General features: G+C 39.3%; 1 protein-coding gene across 2 annotated transcripts in view; it reads left to right on the top strand.

Moving 5' to 3' along the window:
- The first annotated feature begins 215 nt into the window (after nt 1–215).
- The window catches only part of PLCH1 (phospholipase C eta 1), a 78,687-nt gene continuing 61,761 nt past the window's right edge, over nt 216–17,141 (top strand). For both annotated transcript variants that reach the window (XM_062582233.1, XM_062582232.1), the window contains exon 1: nt 216–294. In XM_062582233.1, the coding sequence (XP_062438217.1) occupies nt 216–294 (79 nt within the window). The remainder of the gene's footprint in view (nt 295–17,141) is intronic.

Here is a 17,141-nt window from a genome sequence, read left to right as displayed (position 1 = left end):
TGCCCGTGTCCTTGGAGATGGCTGGGTGCAGGGAGGGGAAGGCCACATTTGTTGCAGTATTTTGTATGGAGTAATGCATTGTTTTGCATGAAGGACTCGAATACTCGTTTGCAACAGTGTCTGCAGCAGCTGTGTTTATTGCAAATTCAGTAATCTTTTATCCACACTTTTCATTTTGCAGGGTAGTTTGATGTTGAGCACGAAGTCTTCCTACAATGAGTTACTGGAGTCTGGACAAGAAAAGCTGCCTGCAGTACTGCCGGCACTTTTTAGCGGACAACGGCGTGTTTCACGGTAAGCTGCGCGTTGCCCCCCGCGGTGCCCGGCGTGCGGGGGTCGGCACCAGCCTCGCGGCTCTCGGGTCAGCCGGGGCGCCGGAGCGGGGCGCCAGGGGGCGCTGCGGCACCGCGCTCCGCGGCGGCGGTTGGGCGCGCGCGGGCGGCGGTTGGGCGGGAAGCGCCCCCCCCCCCCGCCCTCCCGCCCCGAGGTGGCCCCGGTCGTGAGGGGGACGAAGGCGGCCGTTGGGGCAAACAAGTATCACAGCGGACCCTGCCTGCCACGCCGCTCCCGCCCGCGCCGATGACACAGCTCAGGCCTTTGTGGTCGAAGGATTCTCCCCGCAGTGAAGCCGGGAGAACACACCAAAGGCATTTTGATGTAAAGTACTTTATTTTTCAGGACCTCTCTTTTATATTCTTAAACTCGCTGTATCTGTTGACAGGCGAGTGTACCTTACCCGCACGTGTTTCTCTTTGCAGGTGGCTTTAGGCCCCTCAGTGTTGGCGAAGGCTGCTGGGGTCAGGGAGTCTCAGGTCTAGCCTTGTGCCTGGCAGAGCGCCTGCAGGTGGTAATGTGCAGGAATAGCTGTCCTACTCCCAGAGTGGTTTTTCTAAGGCCCAGACCTATAAGGAGGAGTATAAACTCCTTATTCCCTTTAAAGTCAGTGATGAGAAACTCTCACATTAGGACAGAGTTGTGGTGCTATTACCAACAGCAGGATAGGATGCCTATAAACGAAAGATTGAAACACACATTTGTTTCAAAAGCAGTGCTTTTTAGGAAGCCAGAGAAGTCTGCAACTCACAGAACCATTGTAAACCAAGTGTATCCGTGTTTTAATCACTATGGTTATGTCATCACTGATGAAGCTAAAGGTTTAGTGAGAGGATAAATCATTTGTCAACTTGTGCATCTTCCTAACAAAACTCTATCCAGAGATGACCTGTTTCACATGTTGTGTTTTCTGTTGTGGCTTCCTCTTTCCCTAGAAAAGGGAAAGAAGAATACCAATAGCTTTCCAGTCTGCCTGACAACTGTGTCGTCATGTTCCTTCACCTGTATGTTACACCTGTGGCAGGCATTACTGGGAAGGTTTGCTCACTTTTTATGAAGGTATTTCCTGGAATAATCACAACAGAGCTAGGAATGTGTAACTTTGATGTGTGAGCCTGACTTTACCTTGATTAATGAATCAGCACTATGATGCAGTTGTGAAGAGCCCTAATAATAAAATAACTGGACTGTGGAGGCGTCAGACATACTTGTTTATGTTTTACCTTAATTTTTATGTGAAGAATCTAGTCAATTGTGTATCTCATGCTATTACTTATCTTAGATTTACTTACATTGTATTAAAATATCCATCAGTGGATTTCAGTTAGTGTATGTGATTGTTTTCTGAAGAGTACACTGTAGGTAGTAATACCAGATGCTGTGTTGAATAGTAAGGGTGAGTTTACTGCTGCAAAAATTTAGTGAAGGATGCAATCCCCACTGCATGAAGACTTGCAATTTAAGCAGCAAATATAACTGGAATATAGAAGGTAAAACTTAGCTCTGACTGAACACAGGAATTACAGGGTTTCAGTGAAAAAGTGGCTGAACTTGGATGAATTTTACAAATCTGTCTCCAAACAACTGTTCTGTTTCTCAAGTGAAATAGCAGCTAGTTCTTTCTCCCCAGCAATTGATGCAATACAGCTGGAGTGCTGTATGGGTGAAAGACTACTTCTCTTACAGAATTGGAGGAGTGGGAGAAGGGTGATATAAAGCAGTCCATCAGCAGTGGTTGCATCCACTCTGTTCCAGGTCAGTCGAGGCTGATTTCTTTGCTGCTGTTGAAATGCTCACCAGTACTATAGATAGAAAACCAAAAAACAGAGGTTTGCTGCCCTATGGCCAAGAAGAACTCCACCTATGAACAGAGGCAAACTGAGGAAAAATGTATTTACTACTATGATTTTTCAGGTCACTGATTTCAGTGAGATCACTTTCTTTCTGAATTACCTCTGACTTGTGGAAGGAGAGAGTTGTCTCCGAGGTGTTTTTATGCAGGTGAACTCACACTTCACTGAGTCTGAACACTTGCAGTGTTTTGATAAATGTCTGTCTATTGCAGTTCTATCCAGGCAATGATCAGCAGTTAGCTCCCTAACATGAGTGTTTAACTGGAGCAGTTATATTTTGGATGTTTATTTGCAGTCTTGCTGTTCTAGATCAAGGGAGAGAAAGGTCTGGTCCATCCTCTGTGCCTTGAAGGTGATATTTTGTAGTACAGCAGGAAAATATCTTTGTTTCTAATAGAGAGAACAATAGATCACAGTCCATTAGCATGAAGCCAGTAATGCATGAACTTAAAAGATTGGTCTGCAAAGTGATAATCCATTAAAGTACAAAACATAATTAGCAGGAATCCTAAACTTGAAAGATTTTGTGGCCTAATTTGTTTTTCATTCGTGACCAGAGAGGATTAATCTCTTTGTGCCTGTTCCCTCCCATCCTCCCCCCCCCCCCCCCCCCCGGCCAAATCCTCTGGTGTTCTGTCTCCTCAGCCTAAGCAAGACACTGCAGTTAGTTAATTCCTCTCTGTTTCTTTACAGAGAGGGAGCTAAAGTTCCTTTTGGGCAGTAACAAAGACAGGTGGCAGTTCCCATTGCCAGGATATGAAAAGATGTGTATGTTGCCAAGAGTTAGCATGCTGCTCCTGAAACTTCTGAAAGAAATTGTCTTACCATGGGACTGAGCTGATATGGATAAAAGGGAAGGCAGAGCTTTTTAGGGGTTGCCTTTTTGTTGGTATAGCTTTGGAACCTTTTTTTCCTATAGCTCCAGACAAGTGGCAGTGGTGATGCACAGGTGGGATAAATGGGAATGAGTGGTTTGGGCATTTGTTCCCTTTTGGCCTGTTCTCCCCTCCTCTGTTCAGAGACCACATGGGACTGAACTTTGGGCTTTACATGGCTAAATGAATACTGAACAACCGAACAGGGACCTACCTGAGGCCCTACTTGCCCTGGCAGGAGTAAGGAAACTCTACTTGTTTAAAATCCCCCCAAAATGCTTCTGATTCTCTTTATTAGACCTCTTGACTTGGCTTCTAGACAAGTAATCCTAACTATGCCACTGGGAAACTAGGAAAGAAAATCTAAAGTGAACTATTCTTGGGAAAGGGCTTGCTAGCAGGTAGGGTACTGTGATCTAACCCTATGTAATTTGCTGACGTTTCAGCATTTGGGTTGTATGTACCCAGCTCTACTATCTATTCTAGTTTAAACAGTGCTTTGGTGACTTTTTAAGTTATTACTGTTAATTTCATATGCTGACATTGAGAGCTTGGCTGTTCAGGGAGAAAGCTCAAAGAACTGCTGATCAGCTTATTTATGCGTATTTATGAATGCTAATATTCTGTTAACACTTAAAGAAAACAAAACGTATTTAACAAATAGCTGATTTTGTCTCGGCGGTTCTGAAAGTCTGTTTTCATGCTTATCATATTAGGATTGGTTACTTCCGAAAGAAGTCCAGAGAGGAACATAATTGGCATAAATATCAACCTTCACAGAATCAGTAAGGTTGGAAGGGACCTCTGGAGATCATCTAGTCCAATCTCCCAAAGATTTCCTGGTGCTGGTTCCACTGGGGCTTGAACCCAGGAGCTTCAGCACGTAAAGCAAATATGATAACCACTACAGTCTAGCTACATTTCCAAAATTGTTTAATTCTCTGTCAGTTTCCAATTTTACCTTTTGGCGTCTATTCCTCTAAAAAGAAAGGCTTCAGTGTCAAAAGTGCTATTGGTAGGATGTCACTCTAATTCAGTCTTGTTCATATTCTCTACACTTCATTCAGAGTGGTGGATTAACTCAGTTGTTTAGGGCATGTCTGGAATTTTCTCATTATAATACTATTTTTATTTCCTGTAATCTGGAAGAACTGTTGCACCTCAGATGCAAACTGGCCAGGTAAAAATATCCCACTGAATCCCACTATTTAAAAAGCATAGAATTATCTCTCTCCCTAGAGACATCAGGACTAGAAATTCAGGGCTGCAGAGACATAAAATACAGCATTTGCTGCTTACCTGTGTTCTTCTTTAAGCAATGCAAAAAGCCCTTCATATCTTTGTAAGACTTGCATTGCTTTAAGAACTTGAATATGTGGCATTTACTCACTTCTAGCTGAGATATTTAAACATAGGAAGCTTGTTCAGACTTTATAAATGAGGATGCTGAAACTGTTTATTGGGAGCAATTTAGACATCTAATTTTATTAGAAACCTGAAAAACATCCAAATGAGATGCCAGCACTGCATGTATGAACTGTCACAGTGTGTGGTGCCTGCATGTATATGAATGTCAAAGAACCTCATTTGGAAGACTGGCAGGGAAGACTTCTGCTCCAGTGTGGAGGCTATCAGCTGAAAGCAAGGAAAAGGTGAAAGACAAAGTACATAAGATGTGGTGACAGGAGGACAGTGCCTTGCTTGGATGATACAATAGTTGGAGGCAAATGCCATCTTTGAGTGTTGTGTAGTATGAGGAAGGTGTTTGTACTATTACGTAGAATCCAATCTGATGCAGTTCTGGTCAGCTGTATTCAAGGAAGGGGAACTCAGAAACATGCAGAGAAAGACTACAAAAGTGACAAGGAGGCTAGAGTATCGTGTAAGAGGAGACCAGATGACTCTTAAGAGGGATATGACTGCTGCTTAAAATGCCATTGTAAAGGGAGGGAAAAGGCTTATTGCAACTGATATGGAAGACTGGCACGAGAGTAAATAGATAGAATATGCGCAGAAGTACATAAATAGGCAGAAAAAAACTAACTGTTTTGAGGTGGAGGTCAGTAAGTTTTGAGACACTGTTGAAGTGTCCCATCTGTGCTCTTGCTCTAAAGTTGCAGATGTAATTAGTAGCAAGTAATACGCTGAGAAATGTGAACATGAGGCTAGAAGAAAACCTAGGCTGTCCCAACTCAATTCATATACAGTAAACAGCAAATACAAACAGCCGAATATTTCTGTTTCATTCTCCAAAATGCTGCTGAATTCATTCAGATCAGACTGCTTTCTGCCATATTTTACTGGTGCTTCGAGATGTATATGTTGCTGAGCAAGAACAAGTATTGGCACACAACTATTTGCCTTTCCACAGGGGTGTAGCAGGCTATGTTTAAATAATGACTGAACATTCATACATGTTATGCTCAAGTACTATGCACATCAAAATTGTCTAAGGATTTCTCATTATTTTCTAATTTTACTAGGAAAAGCTGCTAAGAGCTGCATTTGCAGGATATTAAAATTCTTATCTGCTTATGTCTGAAATTTCTCGTCACAGAAGTGGAGGTTGCTCCTGTGTTTTGTACTCTAGGGAGTCTTCTGCCTAGAAGCAAATATGTCAGTTTTCTTCAATAACAGCGAGATACAGTACTGTGTGCACACAGAGAAGAACAAATTGAAGACAGATCTGGGTTTAAGCTATTTTACAGTTTCTCTAGAGTAGATGAGCAATTATAATGTTCAGAATAGCCCTCGGGACTTGATGAACCTACTTTTTTTTTCTTCCTGCTACAGACAGTGCCAAAATACAAAGTACGTCATACCTCTAGGCTTGAAGGAAGATTTATTTACTTTTTTCAGGCTTTTCATATTATAAAAGTGAATTCTATTTTGTTTGTTTGCTGGCAGTAGCAATGTAGGAATGGCTATGTTATCAGACCAAACATCTGTCTACTTTGCAGACAGTGAGTTTAAAAAAAAATGAAAACATGGATAGAAACTGGCAGTATCTGGGGAAAACAAAGGATTTTTCTGAACTTGATGGTTGCAAGGGAGGTAGATAAGATGGATGATGTAGGCCATCTAATTGCCACCCCTAGTGATGTTATTGGGCAGGGCATGAAAGGAATTTAGGCAGAACCACTTGCTCTTATGCTGGAATGGGAACAGAGCTGTACCTGCAACTCATCTTTTATTTGCTAACTACCAATAAACTGCCAATTCATAGTGTAATCTGATTAAAGCAAACTCGTTCCATTGGAAATGGGTAATTACAGTGTATTGACATCTAGAATGAGAACTATAGAAGGGAAAATCATTTCGTAGGAACTTATCACATTCAAACTATAATAAATGGAAGAGGTTTGACTGCTTGATTACCTCACCTTTGAAAGAGTATGACTAGACGTACTGAACCAAAGGCCAAGTTTGTAAGTAGAAAGGTATTAAGACCATGTTATGCACATCAGTGGCTTTAAATGTCTGCCTTTTAGTGTCTTACTGAAGTAATGAATGGAGAATATTGTGTTGATAATGCTTTCTTCTTCCCCTGGGAAAATGAATGCAGCAAGGACAGGACCTTCATTCTGAAATTCAGCTTTGCCTCAGTGCTGCCCTAAATATAGATACTTCCGTTAGATCCAGGCCTTCGAATTGAATGCTCTTTGAGATAGGCCACTCAGTCATCCAGCTCATGCTAGAACTGAACAAAGAATAATTTTCAATTATTATTTTGCTATCTGATACTTTAGTGAGTTGTCTGTACCAGCCACAAGTAAACCTGCAGGGGAAACTGCTGAATGCTGGCCTGGATGATGTGTGGTTCTTGCCAGTGCTCTTAGTCTTTTGTCTCAGGAATATCCAGCTCATACTTCAAAAAGTTCTTCCAAATTATGTACTTAAATACATCAGGAGTTGAGGGAGGGGGAGAGATTTTTAGTCCAAAGCAATTGCTTATTTTGAGAAATAATCTCAAAGATTTTCCAAATGTAATGGATGCAGTTCTGTACCACACTTACCAATTGTGCACCTAGCACTTACTGCTGTTACACAACCAGTCTTCAACAGCTTCATGAGAAATTGCTTATGACATGTTTTATTAATGCTTTTTTTTCATTCTTTCCAGTTTGAGAAGCTGAGCTTTAGTGCAAGTTCTTGTAGGATTTTCTGCTTCAGTGGTCTTGAACTTGTGTTCAATGAATGGGACTAGAAAATGCATTACAGGCTGTATTTATAGAAATGCTCATTATGTTTCTTATCCAGTAAAATGGCCTGATTTAGTTATTAGAGTACAAGAGTTTGGGGGGAACAATATTAAGTCCTTACAGAATTGCACATATATGTTAGGTTTTGTTTGTTTAGTTCTTTTTTCCCCTGATGAGCAGTACTTTATAATTGGTCTGCAGAACATCCATACAAGCCCTGTGCTTAAGGCTAAGGTGCCAAAGTTGCTGGATATAGGCTACAGAATACAGTTGTCTCTCAATGCTCAACTGCAACTTTAGACACAAAGATGTGTGGCAGAGCAGGAAAAGTTAATCAAAATATAAAACAAAATACCAATTACTGCCTTATTATGTAGAGAGATACCTAGAGGTCATTCATTCTTTCTCTGAGATACCAAACGTAACTAAAAAGATATAAGGAAAAAAGGCATTAAGGAAATTATTTTAAATTACATAGATAATCAGTGTGACTAAAATGTATTAAAAAACTTTCTCTGTGCTTCATCAAATATGTAACTGCCTTTTAGAAGTCTTTATATCACTAACTGAATTTTCAGGTGGAAGAAGGAAACTTCATGCATGGGATATGTCTTAAGTAACTGTATCAGACTTTACTCAGTCTACTACTCTAATACTAGTCTAATACTGAGTATTTTTCCCCTTCCATCTTTTGAGTATTTGTTCACTGCCAGTAAACTTTTAATAAGGAGATTGTGTTACAGTTTAGATTAAAGAAAGTTACAGTCTAAGATTAAATTTAGATGATAGATATGAAGTTATTTTATTACCTTGTATTATTTTATTATGTGTTTACTGTCAGAGGTAAGAGTTCTCTAATCATTTTTTTCTCTCTCTCTCTCTGTTTTTTTTTTTTTTTTTCTCTTTAGGAGCACTAGTCTTTTCCAATTTTCAAGTACTTTGACAATGAAAAACTGTTCAGTCAGAAAATTAAAATTCTTCTGATGTTGTAGCTTCAAAACAGTAATAAGCCAGTTTTTTTGTTTGTAAATTAATATTTTGGTACAGAATTTGCACTGTCATTTTTTTTTTCACTAGGGCATCCTAAGGTACAATTTTTAGTGTTTACAAATTGGACTTCCATTTCTGATGTCTTGGCAAAGGCTAACACTTATGGCAATAAAAGTAAGTGTTCTTCTGTCATGAATATGAGTCTGGCAACTGCCCCAAAGTGTGGGCAGATTCAGATGCTGCAGAGCTGTGAGGTGGGAAGGAAATCTCCTGGAGGATTCAGAGCGTGGGCAGGGCTTCCTGGTTCTCTGGTGGAGACTGGCTACTCTGCCCTCTGGAATGAGCAACTGTTCAGCTGGTGGCTCTGGTAATATGTCTCTTTGTAAGCAGATGGGGATGGAATCACATTGCACATATAGCCCTCTCTGAGGTCTCTGCATCCTGACCAGTGTATAACAAGAAGTACGAGGCAGGATTTTTACCTTGGAATTACTACTTTGATTTATAAAGGCAGAACTTGCTACAGTGTGTATGATGGCATACGGGCATTTGCCTTTCTTTTCAAAGTAGTTTTCAGCTGTCTCTGTAGTCTAACAGACTTTAGCTGTCTAGAGCACTGGAGAAGCCTAAGTATAGTGATTCCTGTTGCTATCTTGTTCTGTTCTGTTAGTCATCCATTTTGCTGCAGTAATATCTGCTGGCTGTCTTTCTGTGGGCTTGACCCAGGTCCTTCTCCTTTGCAAGGATGAGCTGGGAGTGCTTACGTAGAACACCGCTTCCAGTGTTGAGTCCCTTCATTTCAGCTGTCTAGTGTAAAAGTTCTGAAGAGCAAGATGAACTTTAGTTATATTGAGACAAGCCATTCTGGCCCTATGGCATGATTTTCTGCACAGTACAGTCCGCAGCAGTTGCAATGTTACCTATATCTCAGCTAAAGACTCTGAGCTGAACTACAGCGTATTTTAAAGAGAAACATTGGTAACTGTCTGTAGAAGAGAAGCATCGAGAGTTTGCAGATATTACAAGAAAGCTTTAAATCCCATTCTTTTTAATGAAATGCCAGATACGTTACTCAGGCACTATCTGCTTTGTACTTTGATTTACTTACTGCCTTCTCTCTCAAAATAATTTTGGTGGTTTAATATTGGAAATCTTTTGAACAACAAAGGAAGAAAATTTCAGAATGACATTAGTCTAGGGAGATGGATTTTGAATGAATGATGCTTTTGTAGCTGGAATTGTCAAAAGCTATGAGTGAGATGAGACTTGGAGGAGGGTTAATATCATTTAGGAGATCAGCTGAAAAAAGTTGAAAGAGCAAACCTTTGGGCATGCAAGCCGTTGAAGGTCATGCAAGGAAGGGCTTATGTGGCAAAAAGTGTAGTTAGGAAAAAGAGGCATACCAGTGAGTTTAATAAGATGTTACCTTTCCTGCCAAGTCTTATCATGCATGACTGATGCATACAAAGCAGTGTTGGCTGTTGAGAATATGGACAGCTGTCTCAAAATGATCATTGATGTTTATCAAATATGTTCTGAAAATGTGCTTTTTGCCATCAGATTTATGCGATTTTGGTAGATCTTTACGTGCTCTGGCTCTGTGGAATATTCCTAGCAATAGTATTTGATTCTGTTAGAACAGTGGATGTGTACGTGGAAACAAAGCAGACTGGAAAGCCTGTACTTAAAATAAGATATAACTATGGTGTCAGATGGTATAAAGTGAGCTAGCTGCTTTTGACTTTTCCTTTTCCAGAAAGCTCTAATCAAGCTTTAATCTAATGAGTCTTCAAGGACACACCAGTTTCAGGTTTTATTGTGACTGATGGATGTAAAACCTGGCTTGTCAGGGAAGAACTGTCATGGTAACTTTTTTGAAGTTGAGTAAACCTACAAGTATTTTTCATACTGTTTGGCATATTTCTCCTGAATTATTTAGAAGTCTTCATTTATTTGCTATAATGTTCTGGCTAACACATACAGCATTTTCTAGTTTTTAAAGCAGTACAGCTTTTAAGTATTTTTGTTTTAAAAATTAGTGGGAACAATTTTAAAATTGTTTTGGTTTTTTTGACAAAGTATTGAGTAATGTATCAATTCATGATTGCACACGCATTCTTCCAGAGCATGTTAGAATATGCTTGTGTGTAGCTCCTATCATGAATAATGGAATGATAGGTAAGGAACACAGTTAGAATTTAATAACGTGTTAACCCAGTGCAGTCTGATATATCGAGGATAAACTATAGAATGCTGATAGTTTGTTTCATTTTTCTTTTACTTGCAAATATAACATACTCATTTGAATGTAAATATGTTCAAGTTACATTTGATAGCTTCAGAGTGATGTCTCCATCCAGTATAAGTAATCTTGTGAACTGAGGTATGATTTTGTTTGTTCGTGGTGTGCATCATAAAACTGCCCTGAAACTCTCCCAGAAAACTGCATGCTATGAGGCTTTTACTATTATTTTGAGGAGGAAAATAAATGGGCAATTCAATTTTTATTTTTTTTTCTTTGGTGTGTGTTCTTTGTTTTGTTTTTTATCAGAGAAGTTGAGTTTTAAAAGCAGGCTAGGACTTTTCCTCCATTCTTCTGGCTATCTGGTGAAAAATCTCCAGTATTTCCCCTGGCAGCTTCTGGAAGCTGTTGAACAATATCAAGTAATAGGTTTTTATATGTCCTCTTCCGAACTTTTGTGAGGCCACCATTTTAAGCTCAAGAAAGTATTATTTATGGAGGACTTGTAGTGTGGGTGCATATTTATTGTGCAAAAGGAGAATTGTCTCATGGTTACCACAGTGGACAGGGAGCCAAGAGCTCCAAATTGATACTGATGGTGAGATAGTCATGTAGCTATTCCCTTTCCCTCATTAAAACTGCAAATGAATGACACCTCTTTGTAGAGCATGACTTCTAAGGAATGCTGGCATCCTCAGCTGAAAGTGGTGTTAGAAGCCACTGAGAACAAAATCTGAGTTCACCTAGGAATGATCCTACAGTGGGTTTGTTCATTTTTATAGCTTGATTTTTGTGGTTGCTGGATATTGTCAGTGTATATCTTCCACTGTGCAGCAGTCTAGCATGACATGTTGACCGCAGAAAACCTTTCTATTTGTGTTAGCAATAGCTAAGAAATAATGATTCCTCAAAATGACTAAAATATATGTTAAATCCACTTGTATTTTGTCTCCCATCTAAGTTCTACAAGCATGTAAAACTGTGCTTTTTCTCCAGCCGCACTGTTTATCGTGTGGCTTTACATGCTAGCATGCACTGGGCAAGTTCTGCCCTTTGTTATGATGCTGTGACAGTGTTGCAGAGAGATGAGAATACAACTGGGAATTCCTCTGGTGCACTGATGTACAAGCTGTTGTATAAAAGCCAGTTGAGTAGTGAAACAATTTGAAAATGCAGTAAATCAAAGATGTGAAGCATTAGAGATGGAGGCTGCTTCATTCTTGCAGTGCTTGCCAGCACTGTGTCCCCTTGGGCTTCATCGTAAGTAGTGCAATTTATGTAAGTGAGTATTTCTGCCCATCGTGCCATGCTGACTGATTTCAGTAGCATTGAGTTGGCTTAAATAAGCACAGAATTTAGCCAGTAGCATAGTAGTTTTTTTATACCTACCAGGAGAGTCAGTGCTCAGTATCTCACAGGATACTGCTTGTTCTTGCAAAATTAAATGTTTGGTGATGCACAGACTAAACCCTTTGCATGTGTTGCGCTCTAACTAGCCTGATTCTGCAGAATGTGAAAACTTGGTTTTCCAGCTCAAGTTAGTGAAAGAGACAGGAGGAGATGATGGGACAGGCAAGTTTGACTCACAGAAATACTACAGCCTTTCAGTGATGCATTACTTTGAATGTATGAGAAGTGAATTCAACTTTTAAAATGTTCAGCTAAACACAAAACCAGAGGGAAAAAATGAGCGCAGTCCACAGAGGCGCTCTCCTTCCACTTCACAGAATCCTGTAGCTGCAGATGCTGGGAGTTATCCTGGAGTGAGGGTGTTTTCTTTGTCTCTTCTGCATTCAGCCTGCGTCACTCACCCTTTCTTTAACTGAAGTATGGTAATCAGTTTCTGACTAACCGCCCTAGGTGTGAGAGACATTTCCTTGTGCTTGCCTAAAGAGCTGTTCTTCACAGGCATTAGGCACACTTACTGCCTGGAGAGTTTTAATTGCTTCAGTATGCATGTATGTCTCATACCCAAAGTAGTCGCTGCTTCTGCATTCCTAGAACAGCAGCGGCACAGAGCAGATGCTTCCAGCTTTTCACTTTTGAAGAAAGTTGTCTAGTGTTATCTCTGGATTTGTATTTTCCTGTCTTGCATTTTATGGATAACAAAGATCTAATCCTTCCTCGTAAAGAACACCTTTGGCGATGTTCTCCTGCACTTTTAAGGATTGCTTTCCAAGTGTTTTATCTCTGGAGACATGAAGATTAAATTAAGACTTACCTGCATAGAGGATTTCCATTATTCTTGCTAATAATGCTTAATAGTCACGAATTTAATGGCAGACCTTGAAGTATATAAAAATTTAAGTCCAGAAAAAGGTAAGGATGTTTGGGTTTGGATTTACTATAGGAAGAGCTCATACATTTCTGGAAGTGTTTATATAAAAACATGTATGCTTCATATTTCATGATTGGCAAGCTACATATCATATTTGAGTATTATTAATATGAAAAATTATGTATACTAATGAAAGCTTCATAGGAAAACTTATTTTTGTACTGATGTAAAAGTACATTTCTCCATGGAAAACATGTGGGTTTGTAGGAGTTATTGCTACTATGACATGGGGAAACGGTACTTATGTCATTTTAAATTTATTACAAGTATTTGATTTTAAAAGTAGTCCTGATTTCTTCACTTGCACATCATTTTCCCATGCATACAGTTTTCCATGGAAAAGAGTTTCTGGTTTTCCAGTAGCACTTAAATAATGTAACATATATGCAAATTATGTGTAAAGTTTGGATCAAACAGCACTGAATGAGAAAGATAGTGTTATCAAATAGAAGGATACAAAGAAGGAAGACATCTTGAATAACTTTGTTTATAATATCTGATTTTGTTCAATTAGTCATTGATGGATGGAAAATAGTAATTAGTTTAAGCCTGTAAGTGGGCATAGAGTAAATACTACAGGGAGAGGGATGTTAAATTATTTCTGTATTATGCTTGTCATCAGTAATAATGCTAGCTTATGTGCTTTTAAAGAAAAACTTAAAAAGACAAGCCAGCTCTTTGCTAAATATCTAAATTGGATCATTCAGATGACATCTTCTAGCAATATTATTCTTACTATAATTTTCAGAAAGAAAAGTGAATTAACCTAATCTAAAATAAAGCCACCAAAAATCATAGGGATCATACTTTGAAGTATCTATTTGCCCTCTCTACTGTACTTGTATTTTGGAGGTTTCTGTTACATGCAACTTATATTACATTTTGATGCATATGGTTACGTAAAGGAGACTAGTTGTTACTCCATCTGTTTTCTGAGAAAGGGAAGGTAATAGATATGTTCCCATTTAATAATTTACAAGAGCTAGCTTTTTAGAAGGGATTTTTTCAGTAGTCCTAGCAGAAAAGCATCAAGTTTTAGTGGTTTACTCTTTTATAGCCCTTGTAACTGTATGTGTATGTATAGATATTTCATACTGAAGTATTCAGTAGATGGTGAATTTCTGTTTGAGATAGCTTTTTGGTTACTTTTCCATAGCCAAATACAATAGCAACTGGGCAACATGCATTTGTTTTAATTGTTTTTTTTGGTTTTTAATGCTCTCATTTCTCTGGGTGAAGGCAGTTAAAGGGTATAGAAGAAATGAATACAATGCAGTGTTCCTTGTATCAGATGTGCTGCATGGTGCTACTTTGTAGGGCACAGCCTCCACTGGGCTGCAGATTCATAGCTTCCCTTGCTCCAGTGACGTTGTAGTGGTGCTTGTAAGAACACTGCTGGGCTTCAGGAGTGTTGTTGTGCGCACACAAACATGGTGACAGCACTGTGTAGTCAGTCCTTCCAGAGACCCTCATGGAGGAGGTCAGTTAGGTTTTTAAATATACATGGTAGATGAGTTTGAAAAGAAAACAGCTTGCCTCTATTTAGCAGCTTAGTGTTCATCCAGAGTTGGTTCTGATTTGAGAGACAGAGGTATCTGGTTTGTATGGGATGAACAGTGGAAGTAGGAGGGAGCATTGGGCCTTTTTCCATCTTTGTCACCATAAGGGCTGAAAACATTTGTAGTTAATAAAAGAGGCTTCTCCCATACTTTCACCATGTTTATGGTGACACAAAGGGAGGCAATGAAGAATAGAGGTCACAGTTGTGTGGTACAAATGATTTATCATCATTGTTTTCCCTCTTGGATACTTTGAATGTCATGTTTTGTAAGGATTGGAGGTTTTATAGATGAGTATGTTCACAGGCTTGAATGGTGGAATAATGCTGAGAGCCTGATATTCCCCTTAACCATGCTGGTGATTACTTCAGCCTGCCAGTGTTAGTACTGATAATAACAGGATCATAGCCCTAGTACAGCTGATCCATATAAGAGTGCTTGTATACTAGCACTTGGGTAAAGTGGTAACTTTACAAGCAGGTGCTGTGCGTACATCATTAGCTTGTGGTCTGTTGCTGGTGCTTAGCAATGAGTGCTGGCAGGAAGAAGCTCACTGCCTCCCAGCAGTTTGGCTCTGAGTTCCTATGTGACTGCTGACCGCTGTGAATGGGAAGCATGTTTGTGTTTAAAGATAGCATGCCAACTTTTTCCTGCTATTGTATGGGAGAAGCTATATAGGTTTTCCCTTTGTAAATGGGTCTAGGTCTTTAGATGGCTGACCAGATGGTATTTCTTGCTGGTTATTTTCTTCTTCGCAGAACTCTAGAGTTACAATACAGTTAAGTAGAGAAAAAGCACTTAATTACATTATATTTCACTTACTGGGACCATCTCTGCCTTTAAGGCTGTAATTAGTACTTTTTGGGGGAGTCTGGAATCTTTAAATCGATCCAAACACTTATAAAATAAGAATTAAATATAAACTCTTGCATAGTAAACAGTAGATACTGGAATTAACTTCAGAAGATAAGGAACGTGCTGTACTAGGTGGATATTGAAAACATCTACCTCCCACAAAGAATGCAGGCTTCCAGAAGTTTGGTTGTAATAAATTCAAGCAAGTATTGCACCATTATGCGGGCTTGCAATAAGTTAGTATGTGCATACAGCAACTTTGAAACTTTAAAGACTCTGGATTTGTTTGATATGTTCCAAGAACCTTACTCTGAGGAAAAGAGAACTCTCAACCTGCTGGTCTAAAATGAGGGAATTGTGCCTTGTAGCTGCAGTGTAGCATTATGGAGTGATGAGTCCTTTTTCCATGATACCAGTGAGACTTCAAGGGATGTTAGAGCTAGATGTTAAACGCTGCTCATGTTCATGTTCTGCTTTTGTAGGGTAAAGGATTTGGTAAATCAGCTAGAAATTAACTTATGTTTTACTACTTAGTATTCAATTTTTAAACTTATTTAATATACTATTGTTTGAATAAATTTGTAGGACACTGTCGTAGTGTGCAATAGAAAACATGCTTGCAGTTCATTGCAAAGAACTACTTCTTTTTGAACTGATGTTGCCAAAGAAGTGTAGTGTTTTCTTACTAATCTCTGCTACTCTATTTTCTCAGTGAGTAGAACGTCCTACCAGGTGGACTATGCCCTGGTCTGTAGTTCCTAGGTAGAGAACAGAGCTTGGTAAAGTGAGCTTGTGGTGAGAAAAGTGTTGTGGTTTGGTGGTGATCATGGTGTTTGTTTGTTTTTCTCCCAGTGCTGATCTTACCTGCAAGGGGAAAATACGTGTTATTTTTCCATCTTACATTTTGAAGTAGTCATGTAAGAAGTTTGTGTCTTAGAGGACAGCCTCTTAGTATGTAGGCATTTGTTTGTACTGGTTAGTCTGCTTAGTTAACAGAACTTAAAATTTTGTGGAACTGTTTTTTAAATCTAAGTGACAGAAAACCCAGTCATAGACTCAACATTAGTTCAATGTTCAAGAAATAAACTGGCACTTCCCATTTAGGGACTTTGTTACATGTCACCAATAGAAATATCTACATTTGAGAAAACTCAAATGCATTTAAAAATGAGTATTTTATTTTCATTAATACAATTACTTTAGTGTTTTGAGATTGTTCGTTCATTGTTAGTCAACAAATGACTCACTGTCAGTGACTTGTACAATTTGGACAACTTGTGAACAGAGTAGATAAACGTGTTTCTTCAGCAAAGTGACTGTTCCTGAGGAGTGTGAATACACTGGTTCATATGAGGAATTAGTTGAACAATAGACTTCATTAATTACTTTTAAAGGTTAATTAACTCTGCCTTCAGTTCAGCTGTTTTTTCCTGTCCAATTATCTAATTGAGCCCCAGATGTGGATTTATTTGGCAGCCTACAGGGGAATCAGTGCCCTTCCACCTCAGCAGTTGCCATAACCCAGTATGACAAGTGCTTTCTAGGCCCTTTGAAGTAGATTACTCTTTCCCTCAGTTTATCTAGCAGCTACAGCTGCTCTTATGCCCTGTGGCTTATTCCTCTCACCAGTGTATGATGCTGTATAAGTGCCAAGATTGTCCTAATACATTGCCATTTTCTGAGGAATTTGTAGACAACAGAATTCCACTGTTTGTGTTGAAGCGAGATCACTTTCTTCATCTGCATGTGTCCAGTACTGGGATAGGCACAAACTCTATGAAGTGCATTCTGGTGTCATCTTCTGTTTTTGTTTTCTTTGAGAAGTTGATGGGTAAGGTTTGAGTGGCATATTTGAAAAGTTAGATAAGACCCAACACAGTATGTTGCTAGTAGA

Source organism: Rhea pennata, chromosome 9 (assembly GCF_028389875.1).
Source record: "Rhea pennata isolate bPtePen1 chromosome 9, bPtePen1.pri, whole genome shotgun sequence".
NCBI classification, from domain to species: domain Eukaryota; kingdom Metazoa; phylum Chordata; class Aves; order Rheiformes; family Rheidae; genus Rhea; species Rhea pennata.
The sequence above is the reverse complement of the archived record's forward strand: the minus strand, read 5'-3'. Positions and strand labels throughout refer to the sequence as shown.